The 23,144-nt window shown below is 39.8% G+C and overlaps 1 protein-coding gene across 6 annotated transcripts in view; it reads left to right on the forward strand.

Moving 5' to 3' along the window:
• cacna1ab (calcium channel, voltage-dependent, P/Q type, alpha 1A subunit, b) overlaps nt 1-23,144 on the forward strand; it is a 302,834-nt gene that overhangs the window by 139,002 nt on the left and 140,688 nt on the right. For all 6 annotated transcript variants that reach the window (XM_062026422.1, XM_062026423.1, XM_062026425.1 and 3 more), the window contains 12 exons: nt 4,807-4,910; nt 4,991-5,106; nt 5,184-5,228; nt 7,153-7,245; nt 7,324-7,521; nt 12,202-12,314; nt 12,407-12,519; nt 14,664-14,795; nt 16,331-16,403; nt 18,660-18,780; nt 20,961-21,028; nt 21,270-21,376. In XM_062026422.1, the coding sequence (XP_061882406.1) occupies nt 4,807-4,910; nt 4,991-5,106; nt 5,184-5,228; nt 7,153-7,245; nt 7,324-7,521; nt 12,202-12,314; nt 12,407-12,519; nt 14,664-14,795; nt 16,331-16,403; nt 18,660-18,780; nt 20,961-21,028; nt 21,270-21,376 (1,283 nt within the window). The remainder of the gene's footprint in view (nt 1-4,806; nt 4,911-4,990; nt 5,107-5,183; nt 5,229-7,152; nt 7,246-7,323; nt 7,522-12,201; nt 12,315-12,406; nt 12,520-14,663; nt 14,796-16,330; nt 16,404-18,659; nt 18,781-20,960; nt 21,029-21,269; nt 21,377-23,144) is intronic.

Here is a 23,144-nt window from a genome sequence, read left to right on the forward strand (position 1 = left end):
TGATTAGAAAACCCTTGTGCAATCATGTTCACACATCTGTAAACAGTTTAGCTCGTTACAGAAGCTACAAAACTGACCTTCCTTTGAGCAGATTGAGTTTCTGGAGCATCACATTTGTGGGGTCAATTTAACGCTCAAAATGGCCAGAAAAAGAGAACTTTCTTCTGAAACTCGACAGTCTATTCTTGTTCTTAGAAATTAAGGCTATTCCACAAAATTGTTTGGATGACCCCAAACTTTTGAACGGTAGTGTGTGTATGTATATATATATATATATATATATATATATATATATATATATATATATATATATATATATATATATATATATATATATATATATATATATATATATATAAACGTACGTATGCTATATATATAAAATGTGTGATATCATGTGTGATGTCAACGGCGTTATATGTATGTAAATATGTATATAAATATATATATATATATATATATACATATATACGTATGCACGTACGTATGTATGTATGTATATACATACACACGTACGTATATATACATACATACATACGTATGTATATACGTATATATACATACATACGTACTGTATGTATGTATGTATATATACTAAGTCTAAATATATATATATATATATGTATATATATATACATATATATATATACATATATATATATGTCTATTGGTGTATATATAGATATACAGTATATCGATATGTATGTATATATAATATTTTATATATATATATATATATATATATATATATAGGTATATATATATATATATATATATATATATATATATATATATATATATATATATATATATATATATATATATATAGGTATATATATATATATATATATATATATATATATATATATATATATATATATATATATATATATATATATATATATATATATATATATATATATATATATATATATATACGTATATACGTATATACATATATATGTATGTATATATATACATACATATATATATATATATTTAATCGGTATATATATGTATATATACATACATATATATATATATATATATATATATATATATATATATATATATATATATATATATATATATATATATATATATATATATATATATATATATATATATATATATATATATATATATATATATGTGTATATATATGTATATGGATATATATATGTATATATATGTATATGGATATATAATTAATATAACTGGATATTAAGACTAAGTGAAAGTTGGACTCCTATCTTGTTTACTTCCGGGACGACCTTCTTAAAGTTTTGTAATCAATCAAAAATATCAAGCAGCTAAAATGCGCCAAACATGGATAAGTGGGGAGAGAGTGTTTTAAATTTTTCCCATCATGCATTGCAGGGGATTTAAAATGAGTATTATTTTGACTCATATGTTGTGCTTGGATGTTTTTTTTATTTTTTATAAGACACATAAAGTTCAGTGAGCAGGTTTGTGTTGTACGTGACCGTGTGTGTTGACTTTTTGTGTTGGCCATGAGTGGGAGAGCTTGTTTGGATTGGGTCTTATATAAAAATGCTGTGCTTTGAACACTTCAAGGTGCAATTCATTGTCATACACGCGTGCAATATTCACGAGATAGCGAAACATTTGCAGATATTCATAATTGGGTTGGTGGCACCCCGCCGGCCATATTCCTTATTAAGCTGGTGGCGTTTCGGGCCGTAGTTTGGACACTCCTGCACCAAACTCTTCCTCTTTTCCGTCCTCCTCCTCCTCACCCTGCGCTCTTTTTGTTTGCTCTCTGCCTCCCTTTCCGCCGCCTCCTCGTCCTCTATTCTGGTCCGTCTCGTTCTATATTTAACGTCTTCCTTGATGGATGAAGACTGACCCCGGCGCTCAGTCAGGAAGAAGCCAATGAAAGTTTAATAGAGACAGGCTGCGTGCAGGCGGCGCTCCAGCTACGCCGCCACAGTGACGCTCGGGTCAGAACCCGGGACCGTCATCCTGGTGACACATTTTCTTCTCGGAGTTCTGAACCGAGGCAAAGGAGGATCAATTTTTTGCTGCCTCGCTAGTCACGTGACCCTCCATGAGTCGATGTTGCGTGAGTCACGCTGTCAGCACCCAGGTTGGACTTTACGGGAGAACGTGGGTCACTTTGGAACAAGAACTTGTGCTTGAGCTACTTTGAGTTCTTGTGTAGAACAAAAGCACTTTCCGCAAAGTCAGTTGTCACCCGGGCTAACTATTACTGAGGCAGGCAGCACAACGTCCAAACCCTCCAAACACAGAAATGATCCCAAACCGACAGGAAAATACTGCAGATTAATAATGATTTATAAGCATAAACAATGCAGATTCACAAACTAGGTTGTCATGAAGTGAGCCAGGCTGCAAGGAAGTTAGCCAGACTAACAGGAAGTTAGCCAGACTTTCAGAAGGTTTGCTCGGCTACAATGAAAGTAGCCAGGCTCCCAGGAAGTTAATAAAGCTACCAGTAATTTAGCTCGGCTCTCAGGAAGGTAGCAGACTACCAGAAGGTTAGCTAGGCAACAATGAAAGGAGCCAGGCTCCCAGGAAGTTAATAAAGCTACCAGCAATTTAGCTCGGCTCTTGGGCAGGCAGCCAGACTACTAGCAAGTTAGGAAGATAGCCCGGCTACCAGGAAGTTAGCCAGATTACCAGAAGGTTAGTTAAAGTTAAAGTATCACTGATAGTCACACACACACTAGGTGTGGGGAAATTACTCTCTGCATTTGACCCATCCCCTTGTTCCACCCCCTGGGAGGTGAGGGGAGCAGTGAGCAGCAGCAGTGGCCGCGCTCGGGAATCATTGTGGTGATTTAACCCCCAATTCCAACCCTTGATGCTGAGTGCCAAGCAAGGAGGTAATGGGTCCCATTTTTATAGTCTTTGGTATGACTCGGCGGGGGTTTGAATTCACAACCTACCGATCTCAGGGCGGACACTCTAACCACAAAGCCACTGAGCAGGTTTTAGCAAGGCTTCAATGCAAATAGCCAGGCTCCCAGGAAGTTAATAAGGCTACCAGTAATTTAGCCAGGCTCTCATGAAGGCAGCCAGACTACTAGCAATTTAGCCCGGCTACCAGGAAGTTAGCCAGACTACCAGGAAGCTAGCCAGTCTACCAGAAGGTTAGCTAGACAACAATGAAAGTAGCCAGGCTCGCAAGAAGTTAATAAAGCTTCCAGTAATTTAGCTAGGCTCTCAGGAAGGTAGCCAGCCTACCAGCAATTTAGCCCCGCTACCAGGAAGTTAGCCCGACTACCAGGAAGCTAGCCAGTCTACCAGAAGGTTAGCTAGGCTTCAATGCAAATAGCCAGGCTCCCAGGAAGTTATTAAGGCTACCAGTAATTTAGCTCTCAGGAAGGTAGCCAGACTACTAGCAATTTAGCCCGACTACCAGGAAGTTTGCCCGACTACCGGGAAGTTGGCCAGGCTACCTAGAATTTAGCCAGACTACCAGAAGGTTAGCGAGGCTACAATGAAAATAGGCAGGCTCCCAGGGAGTTAATATGGCTACCAGTAATTTAGCTAGGCTCTCAGGAAGGCAGACAGACTACTAACAATTCAGACCGGCTACCAGCAAGATAGCCCGGCTACCAGGAAGTTAACCAGGCTACTTGGAAGTTAGCCAGACTACCAGAAGGTTAGCTAGACAACAATGAAAGTCGCCAGGCTTGCAGGAAGTTAATAAAGCTACCAGTCATTTAGCTAGGCTCTCAGGAAGGTAGCCAGCCTACCAGCAATTTAGCCCCGCTACCAGGAAGTTAGCCCGACTACCAGGAAGCTAGCCAGACTACCAGGAAGTTAGCCAGGCTACCTAGAAGTTAGCCAGACTACCAGAAGGTTAGCTGGGCTACAATGAAAATAGGCAGGCTTCTAGGGAGTTAATATGGCTACCAGTAATTTAGCTCTCAGAAAGGTAGCCATACTACTAGCAATTTAGCCCGGCTACCAGGAAGTTAGTCCGACTAACAGGAAGTTAGCCCGGCTACTTGGAAGTTAGCCAGGCTCCTATGAAGTTTGCCAGGCGACCAGAATTTAGCCAGCCTACCAGGAAGTTAAAAGGCCATCCATTAGGTTAATTAGGCTATCAGGAAGTTACCCAGACTACCAGGAGGTTAGCCAGGCTCCCATGAAGTTAATATGGCTACCGGTAATTTAGCTAGGCTCTCAAGAAGGTAGCCAGACTACTAGCAGTCCGACTACCAGGAAGTTAGCCCGGCTACCAGGAAGTTAGCCCGGCTACCTGGAAGTTAGCCCGGCTACCTGGAAGTTAGCCCGGCTACCTGGAAGTTAGTCCGACTACCGGGAAGTTAGCCCGGCTACCGGGAAGTTAGCCCGGCTATCGGGAAGTTAGTCCGACTACCGAGAAGTTAGTCCGGCTACCAGGAAGTTAGTCCATCTACCAGGAAGTTAGTCCATCTACCAGGAAGTTAGCCAGGCTCCTATGAAGTTTGCCAGGCGACCAGAATTTAGCCAGGCTACCAGGAAGTTAAAAGGCCAACCAGGAGGTTAATTGGGCTATCAGGAGGTTAGCCAGACTATCAGGAAGTTAGCCAGACTATCAGGAGGTTAGCCAGACTATCAGGAGGTTAGCCAGGCTCCCAGAAAGTTAATAAGGCTACCAGTAATTTAGGTAGGCTATTTGGAACGTTTAGAACTATTAGGACTACCAAAGAAGTTTGCCAGGCTTCTCGGAAGTTAGCCAACCACTAACAGGAAGTGTGTATGTTTTGGTGTGTAAAAGTGTATTGTGCTGTGCAAAGCTGGACCAAAAAAAAAGATTGTGTGCTGCAGAGCAACGACGTGGAGGGCAGCTCGTGGAACTGGATGTACTACATCCCCCTCATCATCATCGGCTCCTTCTTCATGCTCAACCTGGTTCTGGGTGTCCTCTCAGGGTAGGTGTTTTTCATCTCTTCCTATCCCTGTCCTGGCTTCGTTTCCCGGCCACCTAAATGTTTTGCTCCGCGTGTGACAGTGAATTTGCCAAAGAGCGAGAGCGAGTGGAGAACCGGAGCGAGTTCCTCAAGCTGAGGCGGCAGCAGCAGATCGAGCGCGAGCTCAACGGTTACCTGGAGTGGATCTGCAAAGCAGGTCGGCTTGTTGCCACGGTAACCCGCTACACCGTGAAACTGATGCCACACGCTAACGCGTTGGTTTCTTGCTTCCAGAAGAAGTGATCCTGGCAGAGGACGACACCACTGGGAACTTTGACGGTAACGCCCCAGCCGCCTCTCCTAACTATGGCGGCGTGAACAACTACATTCTTCAGTGTTTCCCACAGAACTGCCATCTATTTGTGGTTAGCCAGCAAACCAGGAAGTTAGAAAAGCTACTAAGAAAGTTAGGGGGGTTGCAATCAGCATACTTCAGTCATCAACAATTATATCATCTGAGAAATGGACATTGGAACAGTGTAGGACTCACTTGGTGGGATATGTACAGCGAGCGGTGAACATAGTGAGCTCAGAAAGCACAAGAACAAGTATATATACATTTGATTATTTAAAATCCGGGGAGGTGGGATGTGGTGGGGGGAGGTGGTTAGGTTAAGGTTGTAACTGCCTGGAGGTGTTCTTTTAGTGCGGTTTTGAAGGAGGATAGAGATGCACTTTCTTTTACACCTGTTGGGAGTGCATTCCATATTGATGTGGCATAGAAAGAGAATGAGTTAAGATCTTTGTTAGATCGGAATCTGGGTTTAACGTGGTTTGTGGAGCTCCCCCTGGTGTTGTGGTTATGGCGGTCATTTACGTTCTGGAAGTAGTCTGACATGTACTTCGGTATCAGGGAGGTGTAGCGGATTTTAAAGACTAGGCTCAGTGCAATTTACTCTGTCCTCCACCCTGAGCCAGCCCACTTTGGAGAAGTGGGTAGGAGTGAGGTGAGATCTGGGGTGGAGGTCTAGAAGTAACCTGACTACCGGTAGCTTGTTCTGGGATGTTTGGAGTCTTGATTTGAGGGTTTTGGAGGTGCTAGGGTACCAGGAGGTGCATGCGTAATCGGAAAAGGGTTGAATGAGAGTTCCCGGTAGAATCTTTATGGTGCTTTTGTTGAAAAGAGAGGAGATTCTGTAGAGACATCTTGTTCGTTGGTTGACCTTTTTGATTACCTTGGTTGCCATTTTATCACAGGAAATATTAGCCTCTAGAATGGAACCTAGGTAGGTGACCTCATCTTTCCTGGTGATAACAATGTCACCCACTTTAATAGTGAAGTCACTGACTTTCTTAAGGTCGATGCTACCCTGTCAGGAAGTTAGCCAGGCTCTTAGGAAGTTCATAAGGCTACCAGAAAGTTAGCCAGGCTGCAAGGAGGCTAGCTTGGCCATCAGAATTTAGCCAAACTACCAGAACGTTAGCCACACTGTCAGGAAGTTAGCCAGGATCCCAGGAAGGTAAGAAGGATACAAGTAATTTAACTAGGCTACCAGGAAGTTACTGTGGAGGATGCATATATGTTTAAGAGTTCCTTATTTCTACATAGCCATGTTTAGAGTAGCTAGTACTTTTCCTTTGTATATTTTACCAGTTTCTTTCGACATTTCAGATGCCTGGTTAGTGTCTTCACCCTTGGAATGTGAACTACAACCCCCACTCTTTTCCTTATCAGTGTTGAGAGGGGGGAGATGGGGGCTTTCTTTGTGTGCAAGAAGTTGGCTTGTCCGTTTGAATCTCAGATCAACTAGAGTAGCCGATATGAATGTATTGGTTAAACTGATCTCCTAAAGCTTTAGTAAAACTTGAAAATATTCCAATTCTGTCTTGATGGTCCTTCTTACTCAGCATATATGTCATCGAAAGAATTCGGGATTGACCAGTAACTTAGATTCCCTGGGAGGAAGAACTGGTCCAACGCAACATTACCAATTAGTTAGTGAGGTTCCCAACAAGGTTAAGACTGACAAGGAAAACTAATATGTTTAGAAAGAAAAAAACGTTCTATTATTGTGTCGTTTTGTCACTAACAAGACAGAGTTGCCTGCGAGTGCACCCGCTGCTCGTTGAGAAGAGCGATACGTGCTTTCATGTGAAAGCCTCTTCACTAGAAAAATGTAAAGCGTATCTGGAGTGGTCTGCACAGAGTTGTAACTACGCGCTCCATTCACAGTCTAAACAGGCTGCTGTTGTCACGCTGTAGGTTCCAGACGAAGGCCGACCATCAAAACCAAGAATAACAAGACGGAGCTGCTCAACACGGAGGAGGGCGAGGACAGCATGGGCGATGCTGTCGGTAGGCGCCGCGGCGGCTAATGCTAGCTAGCAACGCCAATGCCAACGCTAAAACGTCACTCATCCTCCCGTCTTTCAGGCTTCGCCCGCTCCAGCATCAAGAGCGGCAAGGACGGCTCCACCTACAGCAAGAAGGAGCGCCGGCTGCGCTTCTTCATCCGGAAGATCGTAAAGACGCAAGCGTTCTACTGGACGGTGCTGTGCCTCGTCGGCCTCAACACCATCTGCGTGGCCGCCGTGCACTACAACCAGCCCGAGCTGCTCTCCGACTTCCTGTGTGAGTGTGCAATCGCACGGCCACCATTTTGCGCTACATCTTAGCATAACGATACGATCAAGTAGGGCAGGGGTCGGCAACCCAAAATGTTGAAAGAGCCTTATTGGACCACAAATACAAAAATAAAATCTGTCTGGAGCCGCAAAAAATTAAAAGCCTTATATACAGTTTACATACACTTGTAAAGAACATAATGTCATGGCTGTCTTGAGTTTCCAATCATTTCTACAACTCTTATTTTTTTTGTGATAGAGTGATTGGAGCACATACTTGTTGGTCACAAAAACATTCATAGATTGGTTCTTTTATAAATTTATTATGGGTCTACTGAAAATGTGAGCAAATCTGCTGGGTCAAAAGTATACATACAGCAATGTTAATATTTGCTTACATGTCCTTTGGTAAGTTTCACTGCAATAAGACACTTTTGGTAGCCATCCACAAGCTTCTGCTTGAATTTTTGACCACTCCTCTTGACAAAGTTGGTGCAGTTCAGCTAAATGTGTTGGTTTTTCTGACATGGACTTGTTTTTTCAGTATTGTCCACACGTTTAAGTCAGGACTTTGGGAAGGCCATTCTAAAACCTTAATTCTAGCCTGATTTAGCCATTCCTTTACCACTTTTGACGTGTGTTTGGGGTCATTGTCCTGTTGGAACACCCAACTGTGCCCAAGACTCATGATTTTAGGTTGTGCCGAGGAATTTGGAGGTAATCCTCCTTTTTCATTGTCCCATTTACTCTCTGTAAAGCACCAGTTCCATTGGCAGCAAAACAGGCCCAGAGCATAATACTACCACCACCATGCTTGACGGTAGGCATGGTGTTCCTAGGGATTAAAGGCCTCACCTTTTCTCCTCCAAACATATTGCTGGGTATTGTGGCCAGAAAGCTCAACTTTGGTTTGACCGCAGAACTTTCCTCCAGATTGATTGATTGATTGATTGAAACTTTTATTAGTAGATTGCACAGTTCAGTACATATTCCGTACAATTGACCACTAAATGGTAACACCGAATAAGTTTTTCAACTTGTTTAAGTCGGGGTCCACGTAAATCAATTCATGGTACAAATATATACTATCAGCATAATAAGTCATCACACAAGTTAATTATCAGAGTATATACGTTGAATTATTTACATTATTTACAATCCGGGGGGTGCGATGTGGAGGGGGTTGGGGCAGGGCGGTTAGGTTTGGTTGATATCAGCACTTCAGTCATCAACAATTGCATCATCAGAGAAATTAACATTGAAACAGTGTAGGTCTGACTTGTTAGGATATGTACAGCGAGCGGTGAACATAGTGAGTTCAGAAAGCATAAGAACAAGTATATACATTTGATTATTTACAATCCGGGGAGGTGGGATGTGGTGGGGGGAGGGTGTTAGTCTAGGGTTGTAGTTGCCTGGAGGTGTTCTTTTAGTGCGGTTTTGAAGGAGGATAGAGATGCACTTTCTTTTACACCTGTTGGTGATGGTCTTATCTTTATCCATGTGATGTCAGATGAAACAAAAATTGAGCTGTTTGGCCACAATACCCAGCAATGTTTTTGGAGGAGAAAAGGTGAGGCCTGTAATCCCAGGAACACCATCCCTACCGTCAAGCATGGTGGTAGTAGTATTATGCTCTGGGCCTTTTTTTTTGCTGCCAATGGAACTGGTGCTTTACAGAGAGTAAATGGGACAATGAAAAAGGAGGATTACCTCCAAATTCTTCAGGACAAGCTAAAATCATCAGTCCGGAGGTTGGGTCTTGGGCGCAATTGGGTGTTCCAACAGGACAATGACCCCAAACACACGTCAAAAGTGGTAAAGGAATGGCTAAATCAGGCTAGAATGAAGGTTTTAGAATGGCCTTCCCAAAATCCTGACTTAAACGTGTGGACAATGCTGAAGAAACAAGTCCATGTCAGAAAACCACCAAATTTAGCTGAACTGCACCAATTTTGTCAAGAGGAGTGGTCAGAAATTCAAGCAGAAGCTTGTGGATGGCTACCAAAAGCGCCTTATTGCAGTGAAACTTGCCAAGGGACATGTAAGCAAATATTAACATTGCTGTAAGTATACTTTTGACCCAGCACATTTGCTCACATTTTCAGTAGACTCATAATAAATTCATAAAAGAACCAAACTTCATGAATGTTTTTTGTGACCAACAAGTATGCGCTCCAACCACTCTATCACAAAAAAATAAGAGTTGTAGAAATGATTGGAAACTCAAGACAGCCATGACATGATGTTCTTTACAAGTGTATGTAAACTTTTGACCACGACTGTACATGCACATATAAATATATATATAAATATCTATATAACTAAAAACATGTAATACAATCCGAAATAATCCAACACTTAAATAAATAAAACCTCTGCCTCGTTTTAACAAGTACTTACACCTACTACGCTACAGTATTTTAACGTTGGTCATTATGGTGGCATTTAGAAAGTGTTTTCTGAGGTGGTACTTGGTGGAAAAAACTTAAAGAACCACTGGGTTAGTGTTTTTCATACCTATTATTATTCTACGTTTACACTAATTGCACTTTATCATACCTTTTCCAACATCCCACACTACAAATTAATAAAAGTATGTGTGATTCCTGCTGATATCGTATCGGATCAATATTGTTATCGGCCAATACTCAAGGCTCCCGTGTTGCTATCGTATCGGAAGGGAAAAAGGTGTATCGGGACACCCCTAGTAATGACATATGCGTACGTGTACACTACAGTAGGGAAATAATTCTTATAAGGCTGAAACGACGCGTCGACGTAGTCGACGTCATCGGTTATGTAAATACGTCGACGCCGTGTTTGTGGGTCGACGCGTCGCATATTTACGTCACACTACCGTCATGGCGGAGCGCAAAGCAGACTATGCGAGCGAGGGGAAAAACGCACGCCAAAAGTCGTCAAAAGTGTGGGAGTATTTCAATACACAGCCTAATAATGTTGTTGTATGCACACTGTGTCGAGCGGAAATGGCCTATCATAGCAGCACAACGGCTATGAACGAACATTTGAAAAGAAAACCATCAACCATCAACTAGTCAATCGTCCGCGTTAGCATACGTTGTCATCATTACACAAAAACATGAATGTGTCATTTGTATCTGCTAGGGGTGTAACGGTACGTGTTTTGTATTGAACCGTTTCGGTACGGGGCTTTTGGTTCGGTACGGGGGTGTACCGAACGAGTTTCTAAGCTAAAGCTAACTTTAGCTGCTAAAGTCTTAACAAGTTGCTTTGCTCCTGCCTCTGTCTCAGCACGCAGCATTGTCCCACCCACACAACCATCTGATTGGTACACACGCAGCATTGTCCCACCCACACAACCATCTGATTGGTACACACGAAGCATTATCAGCCAATCAGCAGTGCGTATTCAGAGCGCATGTAGTCAGCGCTTCAGCGTGGAGCAGATAGGTGTTTAGCAGGTGAGCATCAGGCAGCGGACTCTCCCCAAATGATAATAAACACCTCCCAGTCAACTACTAGTAACATCACTATGAGCCCGTTGACCTTCTAGAAACTTAAACTGCAGCTCAGCTCGCTCGCAGTCCTGGCTTGAGGTGAAGGCTAATTACCTCTCAGTTCCAGCCACATCGACCCCTTCTGAGCGCCTATTTTCAGCTGCTGGGAATATTGTAAACAAGAAAAGAACCAGAGCATGTAGACATGCTAACCTTTCTTCATTACAACTGTTAGTCATTAACTGGAATGAGTAGAATTGGTTATTGTGTACTGTGTTGGACTGGATGTTTATTTTGCACATTTTAAAAGCAATACTTAATGTTTACAGTGCTCCAGAATATTTAGATTGGCACTTTTTTGTATTGGATGTTTATCTTTATTTTTGCACATTTTAGCAAATAAGCAATACTTTCACTTTTGTTGAAATGTTTACACTGTTGTTACAGAATATTTCGTTTTGCACTTTTTTGTATTGGATGTTTATCTTTATTTTTGCACATTTTAAAGCAAATAAGCAATACTTTTACTTTTGAAATGCTTATACTATTGCAGAATATTAAGATTTGCACTGGATGTTGACTTTTATATTTGCACATTAAAAAGCAAATAAACTACTTTTAATTTTGTTAAATGTTAAAAGTTTTAAATGTTTACATTGTTACAGAATATTTTGTCATGTTGTTGTCAATGTTGACTGAGTGGCCATACTTTTTTTTTTGTAAATAAAAGCCATGCCTTTTGAAAAAACTGGCCTACTTTTATTTTTTCATCTTCATTTTAAATAAAATAAAATAAAAAATAATCGGTAAAAGGAAAAATAATCCATAGATGAATCGAAAAAATAATCTATAGATTAACCGATTAATCGAAAAATAATCTATAGATTAATCGATAGAAATATAATCGTTAGCTGCAGCCTTAAATTCTTATGGCCCCATCCCCGCGTGAGAGGAATGTTGGGGGTCTGCTGAAAATGATGGAAAGCGCCACTACATAACAACTGATGCTGTGGTCAAAGTTGGAATTGCCACAATACACATTTTAATATATTCAAATCTATACTGCCGTCTGGCGGCCACGGTGAATCGTGCACCTTCCCAATTTGTCACGTTTTAGGGCCATGTGAGTAATCCATACATTCACGTATGTTAATAGTGTACAACGATGTCTACATTGTGTGTGTTTTCCCTCCCTTTGTGTGCAGTCTATGCAGAGTTTATCTTCCTGGGGTTGTTCATGTCTGAGATGATGATCAAGATGTACGGTCTTGGCATCCAGCCTTACTTCCACTCCTCATTCAACTGCTTTGACTGTGTGGTGAGGACACACACACACACACACACACAATTCTAATGTAAAGTGCAGTGATATTTTGTCTGAGGATGATGTGTGTGTGTGTGTGTGTGCAGGTGATCGTGGGCAGCATCTTCGAGGTGGTTTGGGCCACCATCAAACCCGGCACGTCGTTCGGGATCAGCGTCTTACGAGCGCTGAGACTTCTCCGAATCTTCAAGGTCACCAAGTGAGTTCTTTTCCACGTCCTGGCGCCGGCTGTGGACGTTCCGCCACTCCTCTGACGCTCCCTTCCAGGGAGATACTTTTAATTGGATTTTGGCTCGGCTTGCGTTTTGTTTGTGTTTTGTTTTGGCGAGTGTTCTCCCAGCGCGTCGCTTGGACTCATCTGACTTGAGAATTTGCCGTTTTTTTGTTCTTCTGGGGTCAATTTGAAGGGTTTTTGGGTTTTTACTGCCAGGATGAATGTTCCCATCGCAGAGGCGGGCTAAAAATAAGCATCATGTTTGTTCTATTGTTGCTGTGGAAGCCTGCAGAGGGAGGACGGAAATAATCAGATTAAACATTTTTCAAGAATATAAGGACAGAATAATCTCACTACACTAAAATAATAACATTTTTCATTGTTATTGTCTTTTTTTATTTTGTATTTGTTTTTTCAAATTTTTTACTATTTAAAAAAAAAATACTATTGTTTTATTTTATTTTTTTAAAGCAGAATTTTCTTAATTAAGAAAAAATAAGTACTGTATTCAAATTGTGCAAAAATTATGCAGAAAATATAACATTTATATTAAATGGTAAATAATTTTTGTTCCGATTTGTTCATGTCAATGTGAACACTACAATTCCGATTTGTTCATGTCAAAGTAAAGGAGCTGTTTAAGACTTAAAGGCCTACTGAAATGAATTTTTTTAATTTAAACGGGAATAGCAGATCCATTCTATGTGTCATACTTGATCATTTCGCGATATTGCCATATTTTTGCTGAAAGGATTTAGTAGAGAAAATCGACGATAAAATTCGCAACTTTTGCTCGCTGATAAAAAAAGCCTTGCCTGTACCGGAAGTAGCATGACGTCACAGGAGCTAGTATTCCTCACAATTCCCCGTTGTTTACAATGGAGCGAGAGATTCGGAGCGACAAAGCAACGATTACCCCATTCATTTGAGCAAGGATGAAAGATTCGTAGATGAGGAACGTTACAGTGAAGGACTAGAGAGGCAGTGATGGACGTATCTTTTTTCGCTCTGACCGTAACTTCGGTACAAGCTGGTTCATTGGATTCCACACTCTCTTCTTTTTCTATTGTGGATCACGGATTTGTATTTTAAACCACCTCGGATACTATATCCTCTTGAAAATGAGAGTCGAGCACGCGAAATGGACATTTAAAGTGACTTTTATCCCCACGACAATACATCGGTGACACACTTAGCTACTGAGCTAACGTGATAGCATCGTTCTCAAATGCAGATAGAAACAAAAGAAAGAAACCCCTGACTGGAAGGATAGACAATACTATTAAACCATGTACATGTAACTACACGGTTAAACATTCTCAGCCTGGTAAGGCTTAACAATGCTGTTGCTAACGACGCTAATGCTAATTTAGCAACTTAGCAACCGGACCTCACAGAACTATGATAAAAACATTAGCGCTCCACCTACGCCAGCCAGCCCTCATCTTCCCATCAACAGCCGTGCTCACCTGCGTTCCAGCGATCGACGGCGCGACGAAGGACTTCATCCGTGGGTTTGGCGGCAAGCATCGGCTAGGCGTAGTAAGTAGTCCTTGTTGTGTTGCTGTAAGTATTGTACTTAGCCGCTAATACACCGATCGATCCCACCTACAACGTTCTTCTTTGCAGCCTCCATTGTTCATTAAACAAATTGCAAAAGATTCACCAACACAGATGTCCAGAATACCGTGGAATTTTGTCGAAGAAAACAAGAGGTTTTGTATCGGGTCGATGGGGTACAACCACTTCCGTGGATTTTGTGACGTCACGCGCATAAATCATATCCAAAGGAGTTTTTCAACCGGAAGTGTGGCGGGAATTTTAAAATGTCACTTTATAAGTTAACCCGGCCGTATTGGCATGTGTTGCAATGTTAAGATTTCATCATTGATGTATAAACTATCAGACTGCATGGTCGCTAGTAGTGGCTTTCAGTAGGCCTTTAATGTTTTTCTTTTGTTGTAGTTTTAGTGCTCATTGTTACTTCATCTGATTGTTCTAGAAGCACATCAATCACAAGTTAAAAACATGTACAAGTTTTTTTGTTTGTTTTGTTTTGTTTTTTTAAGTGATGTTAATGCCAAATTTAAAGGGTTTCTTCTTACTTTTCTCCTCGTCCTGCCTGTCAGGTACTGGGCTCCTCTGCGCAACCTGGTGGTGTCTTTGCTCAACTCCATGAAGTCCATCGTCAGCTTGCTCTTCCTCCTCTTCCTCTTCATCGTGGTCTTCGCCCTGCTGGGCATGCAACTCTTTGGTGGACAGTCAGTGTCTTTCAAATCACTCAGCTCCTTCCTTCCTTCTCTTACTTTCCTGTCTTCCTTCCTTCCTTCTTACTTCCTTCTCCTACTTTCCTGTCTTCCTTCCTTCCTTCCTTCCTTACTTACTTCCTTCTTCTACTTTCCTGGCTTCCTTCCTTCCTTACTTACTTACTTCCTTCTCTTACTTTCTGTCTTCCTTCCTTTCTTCCTTCCCCTCTCCCTTCCTTTCTTTCTCCCTTCCTTCCTTCTTTCCTTCCTTCCTTTCTTTCTCTCTCTCTTCCTTCCTTTCTTTCTCCCCTCCTTCCTGCCTTCCTTCCTGTCTGCCTTCCTTCCTGACTTCTTTCCATTCTCCCATTCTCCCTTCCCTCCTGACTTCGTTTATTCCTACTTCACCCCTTCTTCCGTTCCTTTCTTTCTCCCTCCCGTCTTTCCTTTCTTTCTCTTTTCCTTCCTTCCTTTCTGTCTTCCTTCATTCCTCCTTCCCCCTTCTTTCATTCCTTCCTTCTCTTCTCTTCTTTCCTTTCTTTCTTCCTTCCTTTTCTCCATCTTTCCTTTCTTTCTTCCTTCCTTCCTTCCTTTGTCCCTTCCTTCCTGACTTCCTTCATTCCTCCTTTCCTCCTTCTTTTATTCATTCCTTCTCTCCCTTCCTTTCTTTCTTCCTTCCTTCCTTCCTTCCTTCCTTCCTCTTTTTCTATTTTCCTTTGTTCGTTTCCCCCTTCTTTCCTTACTTCCATTTTCCCTTCCTTCCTTTCTTCCATCCTTCCCGACTTCCTTAATTTCTCCTTCCTTCCTTCTTTCTATTCCTCCTTCTCTCCTTCCTTCATTCCTTTTCTCCCTTCCTTTCTTCATTTCTCCCTTTCTTCCTGACTTCATTTCCTTCTTCTTTCCTCATTCTTTCCTTCCTTTCTCTCTTCCTTTCTGACTTCCTTTCTCCTTCCTTCATTCCTTCCTGCCTTTCTTACTTTTTCCCTTCCTCCCAGCCTTCCTTCTTTTCTTTCTCCCTTCCTTCCTGACTTTCTTCATTCCTCCTTTCCCTCTTCTTTCATTCATTCCTTGTCTTCCTTCCTTATTTTCTTTCTCCCTTCCTTCCTGACTTTCTCCATTCCTCCTTTCCCTCTTATTTCATTCATTCCTTGTCTTCCTTCCTTCCTTCTCTTCCTACCTTCCTTCTTTCTCTTACTTTTCTCTCCTCCTTCCTTCCTTCTTTCCTTTCTTCCTTTCTTCCTTTCTTCGTTCTCGTACTTCTCTATTTCTTTCTCCCTTTTTTCTCTTCCTTATTTATTTCCTTCCTTTCTTCCTTCCTTCCTTTATCCCTTTTTTCTATTCCTTATTTCCTTTCTTCCCCTCCATCTTTTCTCTTCCTTCCTTCCTTTCTTTCTCCCTTTTTTCTCTTCCCTATTTCCTTCCTTCAATCCTTCCCTCTCTTCTTCCTTCCTCCCTCCCTCACTTCCTTCCTTCCTTCCTTCTCTTACATTTTGGCCATCAGCGTGTTCAAAAGGTGTTTGGGTCCATTTTGCGTTTCCGTTCCTGTCTGGCAGGTTCAACTTTGAGGACGGAACCCCGCCCACCAACTTCGACACGTTTGCGGCGGCCATCATGACGGTGTTTCAGGTAGAGACACGGACCTTCACTTCATCCAGTACACTTCAATGAGTATACTACACAGTGTACTCAGTTCCTGAAGTGCGGTCCCAAATCCAAAGCTCTTGTTACCATTTTAGCGTTACCTCCTTCTTCGGTTCACTACTTTCCACCGTTGCTCCTCAGCCACCATTTTTTTCAAGTTAGTCCCTCCCCTTTCCACTTGATGGTGCACTCACCATTTTGACTCCAACGAGTACTGACAGTGTACTGCATCGGATTGTACTTCTCAGTTACGGTGCGCACTTGGAAGACTAAGTGCCTGATCTACTAAGATCCAAATAGCAGGCGCTACACAACGTGTGCAATCTATAAAATAGTGTGTACTATTAGTCGCCGTGTTGTGTGTGATCTACTAAGACATAGTGTACAATTGATAAGTAATCCGTGTACTATTAGTCGCCGTGTTGTGTGTGATCTACTAAGACATAGTGTACAATTGATAAGTAATCCAGACCACCTTGTTTAAATCAAATAAATGTACTACTTGCTGTCACCATGGAGACACTCATTTATTGCACATTCACACCTTAGTCATAGGGGACTCCATCACCCGAAACATAAAGCTTAGCAAACCAGCCACAATTAAGTGTATTCCCGGGGCCAGAGCACCTGACATTGAAGCTTATCTTAGGGAGCTAACTCGCAACAGGCCTAGTAAACACGTACGACAGGCTAATCGCACCACTAGTTATGCGAACATAGTTGTACACGTTGGCTCCAATGACACTAGGATGAGACAGTCAGAGATTACAAAGAGAAACATAGCCAGGACTTGTGATCTCGCAAGAAAGATGTCCAGGCATCGAGTAATTGTCTCTGGCCCCCTGCCTGCGAGAGGCAATGATGAGAGATATAGCAGATTAGTCTCGCGTAACAAGTGGCTGGCTTGCTTCTGTAGACAACAGGGACTAACGTTTATTGATAATTGGCCCTCTTTCTGGGGCAAACCAGGCTTGCTGATGAGAGACGGCCTTCACCCTAACCAGGAAGGCGCCATCTTCCTGCCTAGGAACATAGACTACTGTTTGAGTCACACTTGACTAACTACACTAGAGCAAGCCCGGTCACAGGCAATTACAGAGTCTGCTAGTCCGGGTGAGGAGTCAGTTAAGTTAAGGTGAGTTTTCCTTGCCCTTATGTGGGCTCTGTACCGCGGATGTTGTTGTGGCTTGAGACACTTGTGATTTAGGGCTATATAAATAAACATTGATTGATTGATTGATTGATCATGTTCTCATGCTCCTACCTGTGGCATTTTGGTATGTTTGCAAACATGCAGCAGACAAATATAATACAGACCGCTTTTTACGGGCATTTAAGAAGCAGGTCTGCGTTGAATTTACAATGGAACCCAATTTTTAAGCGGCGCTGAATGTACTGTGCGCTCATGAAAGATGTTCCGCATGTAAGAACATGCATATTGCAGGAAGTTTATTTTTAATATATGCCAAAGCAAACATCATTAAAACGTTTAGTTATCCAGCAGCTAAAAAGTTATAAAATGATATTGCTGAATATGTCTTAATAGTTGTATCTACTGTATGTTGACAAACACACGTAGGACGGAGCTGCAGTGTGATCGACTCCTTTCTCAGCTATTTCTGCACAACTGCCAGTTTGCGTGGACTTTCTGGACGCGCTAAATATAAACGCGGAACAGTTTCAGTCTCGATAGATCACACTGCGTGTGCTAAATGAGTATGTTTGCATGCATATTGCAGGAAGTTTATTTTAAATATATGCCAAAGCAAACGTCATTAAAAGGTTTAGTTGTCCAGCAGCTAAAAAGTTATAAAATGATATTGCTGAATATGTCTAATAGTTGCATCTACTGTATGTTGACAAACATACGTAGGATGGAGCTGCAGTGGGATCGACTCCTTTCTCAGCTATTTCTGCACAAATGCCAGTTTGCGGAGCCTTTTTGGACGCGCTAAATATAAACGCGGAACAGTTTCAGTCTCGATAGATCACAATGCGTGTGCTAAATGAGTATGTTTGCATTGTCTCCTCGCGGTACTGTGGGCGTTCTGATGATCAGCACATGTTCTGCATATTCATTAAGACTCACACGCTAAATGGATTGCGTTCCTCACTTAAAAGACACAATCCTCCGCTCACAAGTTTAGTAGGTCAGCCTCAGATCAGGCCTATAGTGTAGCTATTGATGTTTGAAAGATTGTTACCCGAGTAGTGAATCCACTTGGGTTTCCTTTTGCATAGATCCTGACGGGAGAGGACTGGAACGTAGTGATGTACGACGGCATCGCGTCCCAGGGCGGGGTCAACGACAAGGGGATGGTGTTCTCCATTTTCTTCATCGTACTCACCCTCTTTGGCAACTGTATCCTTGCAAATGTGCACATGCACCCACACAAACCAGTCTGCAGCCGACCCCGGCAAATAGGGAATAAACAGGGACGCCCCCAAAAAAGATATTATAGTGAATAGTCCAGTGCGTACCTGAAAAATAAATACAAAATATTAGAGATGTCCGGTAATATCGGACTGCCGATATTATCGGCCGATAAATGCTTTAAAATGTAATATCGGAAATTATCGGTATCGGTTTCAAAAAGTAAAATGTATGACTTTTTAAAACGCCGCTGTACGGAGTGGTACACGGATGTAGGGAGAAGTACAGAGCGCCAATAAACCTTAAAGGCACTGCCTTTGCGTGCCGGCCCAATCACATAATATCTACGGTTTTTCACACACACACAAGTGTATCCATGCTTACTTGGTCAACAGCCATACAGGGCACACTGAAGGTAGCCGTATAAACAACTTTAACACTGTTACAAATATGCGCCACACTGTGAGCCCACACCAAACAAGAATGACAAACACATTTCAGGAGAACATCCGCACCGTAACACAACATAAACACAACAGAACAAATACCCAGAACCCCTTGCAGCACTAACTCTTCCGGGACGCAACAATTTACACCCTCCATTTTAAGTTAATAATACTAAAACAGACACTCGTAAACATGTTAGCTTATTGGCTAATGCTAACAACACTAGCTTGATTACATTACGATAGCGAGTACAAATATGCATGAGAAAACTGGCATCCAGTGTTATCAAAAAGTATTGATTCTGAATCGAGAATGGGTTTGAATCAAGAATCGATTCTGAATCGAATCGATACCCCTAAGAATCTATAAGAAATTGTGTGGTGCCCAAAGATCCACAGCCCTAGTATCAATACCACTAATAATATAAATATTAGTTGTTTAGTGTTTATGAAATAAACATTTCAACAATTTTTTACTCATTTAAAAAAATCGATTCTCGAAAAATTATGACTCGATTTAGAATCTGAATAACAAAAAATTGCGATACCCCTAATATTTGTGGTGAGTAACAATATCAACACAATGTTTGAAATCCTTTGATATTCTATCTAAAAAAACCTCCTATCTACTACTCTTTTAAATTCTTTGTTTGGGGATGCAAAACAATAACATATAACCCCATTATTTATTATTTACTTTTTACTTTTTAAATTATATCTCAATTCTGCTGGAATTAAAATTTTCCTGAGGGAACTCTCCTGAAGGAATCAATAAAGTACTATCTATCTATCTATCTATCTATCTATCTATCTATCTATCTATCTATCTATCTATCTATCTATCTATCTATCTATCTATCTATCTATCTATCTATAGATTTTTTTAATAATAATAGATTTTATTTGTAAAAAGCACTTTACATTGAGTAAACAACCTCAAAGTGCTACAGTGCATTAAAAAAATAAAACGATAATTAAAAAAAAAAAAAAAATTAAAACTAGAACAGCCAAATAGCTAAAACTAGTATGCATATATCTAAAAAAAAAACAACTTTTTTTTTAAAAAAAAAGAAGGGTTTTTAAGCCTTTTTTAAAAGCATCCACAGTCTGTGGTGCCCTCAGGTGGTCAGGGAGAGTGTTCCACAGACTATCTATCCATCTATCCATCTATCCATCTATCTATCTATCTATCTATCTATCTATCTATCTATCTATCTATCTATCTTAAAAATAAAATTAATCGTGATTTCTAACTTTACTTTGGTTAGAAAAATCGAAAATTGTATTTAATTTTATTTATTTATTTATTTATTTTAACCTTTTCTGTCCAGCCACTCAGTGTGGATACTTCTCTTGTTGCCTTATTTGTATTTGACTTCATTAAATGTTTGGGTAACATTTTATTCAACAAAACCAGTTTTCTTTGAAGTAATTTAATAATTTATCGGAGCTGTTTGTCTATTTTATGGAGGAACTTGCAGCCAATGTTATTAAAAAAAAGTATTAATTTCGAATCAAGAATCGTTTTGAATCGAAAATCGAATCGTGTGGTGCCCAAAGATTCACAGCACCAATAAATACCCTATTTGAAGGATTTGTCTTTTTTTTTTTTTTTTTTACCAAAAATCCACAAGTTTGTGAGGACGAAAATGCTGAATGGTGAATATGCGAGGCTCCTCTGTATATGTCACTATCCTTGTTACTTAACTTCCTGCACCATAGACACGCTGCTCAACGTCTTCTTGGCCATCGCTGTGGACAACCTGGCCAACGCCCAGGAGCTCACCAAGGTACAGGAAGTCCACCTGATTGGCTTCTACTCTTATTTGAAGGTTTTCATGCTAGTTTTGCTGCTTTTAGCGTTCAGCTCACTAATCAACATGTTGTCGCTTAGTGTAAACATGAGCCCGTGTTAGGTTTCAATGTATCGATAACTTATCGGGACCTGAAAGATTTGGAAAACACCAACGTCGCAGATGATCGAGAGACGCACCAAAGGACCTGAGAAAAGTTTCTCCTCTCCTCTGTCAGGACGAGGAGGAGCAAGAGGAGGCGGCCAATCAGAAGACGGCGCTGCAGAAAGCTAAGGAAGTGGCCGAGGTCAGCCCGCTGTCAGCCGCCAACCTGTCCATCGCGGCGTGAGTACACGCTACGCAAAGTATCTGAACAGAGCACTTCTATGGAGGTTCATTTGTCTTTATTATGAATTTATGTAACTGAATTTTTCTGCGTTTGAATTTTTGACTAGTACACAAAAATGTTTACACTTCAGTTTTTCACACTGAGTTTTTATACACTGATTTTTTTACACTGATTTTTTTTTTTCACTAGAATTTTTACACTGAATTTTTTTAACTGGATTTTTGCACACTGAATTTTAAAACATACATTTTTTTTCAATGAAATTATCAGCAATATTTGCTGTAAAAAAAAAAAAATCTATTCAAACGCAAATAAATTCAGTGTCAAAAAAAAGTTTTGTAATGAAGACGCAAATTAAGATCCATACACATCCTTCTACGCAGTACATGCTACTCAAAGTATCTGAACAGAGCACATCTATGGAGGCTCATTTGTGTCTTTAATTACGAAATCTTTTTTTTTTTTACACTGAATTTATGTAATTGAATTTCATTCGTTGGAATTTTTGAATTTTACACTTAATTTCTATACACTGATTTTTTTACAATGACTTTTTTAACACTGATTTTTTTTTTACACTGAATTTTATTTATTTGATTTTTTATACACTGAATTTCCTCACACTGATTTTTTTACACTGAATTTTTTTACACTAAAATTTTTACACTGGTTTTTTTACACTGAATTTTTGTACACTGATTATTTTACACTGAATTTTTTTATACAGATATTTTTACACTGAAATTTTGTAATTGAATTTTATGCGTTGGAATTTTTGAATTTTACACTGAATTTTTATACACTGAATTTTTGTACACTGATTTTTTTACACTGACTTTTTTTTAACTGATTTTTTTTTACACTGAATTTTATTTATTAGAATTTTTATATACTGAATTTCTTTACACTGAATTTCTTTACACATAATTTTTTTTACACTGAATTTTTTTACACTAAAATTTTTACACTGATTTTTTTACACTGAATTTTTGTACACTCAAATTTAACACTGATTATTTTACACAGAATTTTTTTATACAGCTTTTTTTTACACTGAAATTTTGTAATTGAATTTTATGCGTTGGAATTTTTTAATTTTACACTGAATTTTTATACACTGATTTTTTTTTTACACTGAATTTTATTTATTTGAATTTTTATACCCTGAATTTCTTTACACTGATTTTTTTTACACATAATTTTTTTTACACTGAATTTTTTTACACTAAAATTTTTACACTGATTTTTTTTACACTGAATTTTTTAACACTGATTTTTTTACAATGACTTTTTTAACACTGATTTTTTTTACACTGAATTTTATTTATTTGATTTTTTATACACTGAATTTCCTCACACTGATTTTTTTACACTGAATTTTTTTACACTAAAATTTTTACACTGGTTTTTTTACACTGAATTTTTGTACATTAACATTTTTACACTGATTATTTTACACTGAATTTTTTTATACAGATATTTTTACACTGAAATTTTGTAATTGAATTTTATGCGTTGGAATTTTTGAATTTTACACTGAATTTTTTTACACTAAAATTTTTACACTGATTTTTTTACACTGAATTTTTGTACACTGAATTTTTGTACACTCAAATTTAACACTGATTATTTTACACAGAATTTTTTTATACAGCTTTTTTTTACACTGAAATTTTGTAATTGAATTTTATGCGTTGGAATTTTTTAATTTTACACTGAATTTTTATACACTGATTTTTTTTTTTTACACTGAATTTTATTTAT

This window comes from Entelurus aequoreus, linkage group LG18, assembly GCF_033978785.1.
Source record: "Entelurus aequoreus isolate RoL-2023_Sb linkage group LG18, RoL_Eaeq_v1.1, whole genome shotgun sequence".
Lineage (NCBI taxonomy): Eukaryota > Metazoa > Chordata > Actinopteri > Syngnathiformes > Syngnathidae > Entelurus > Entelurus aequoreus.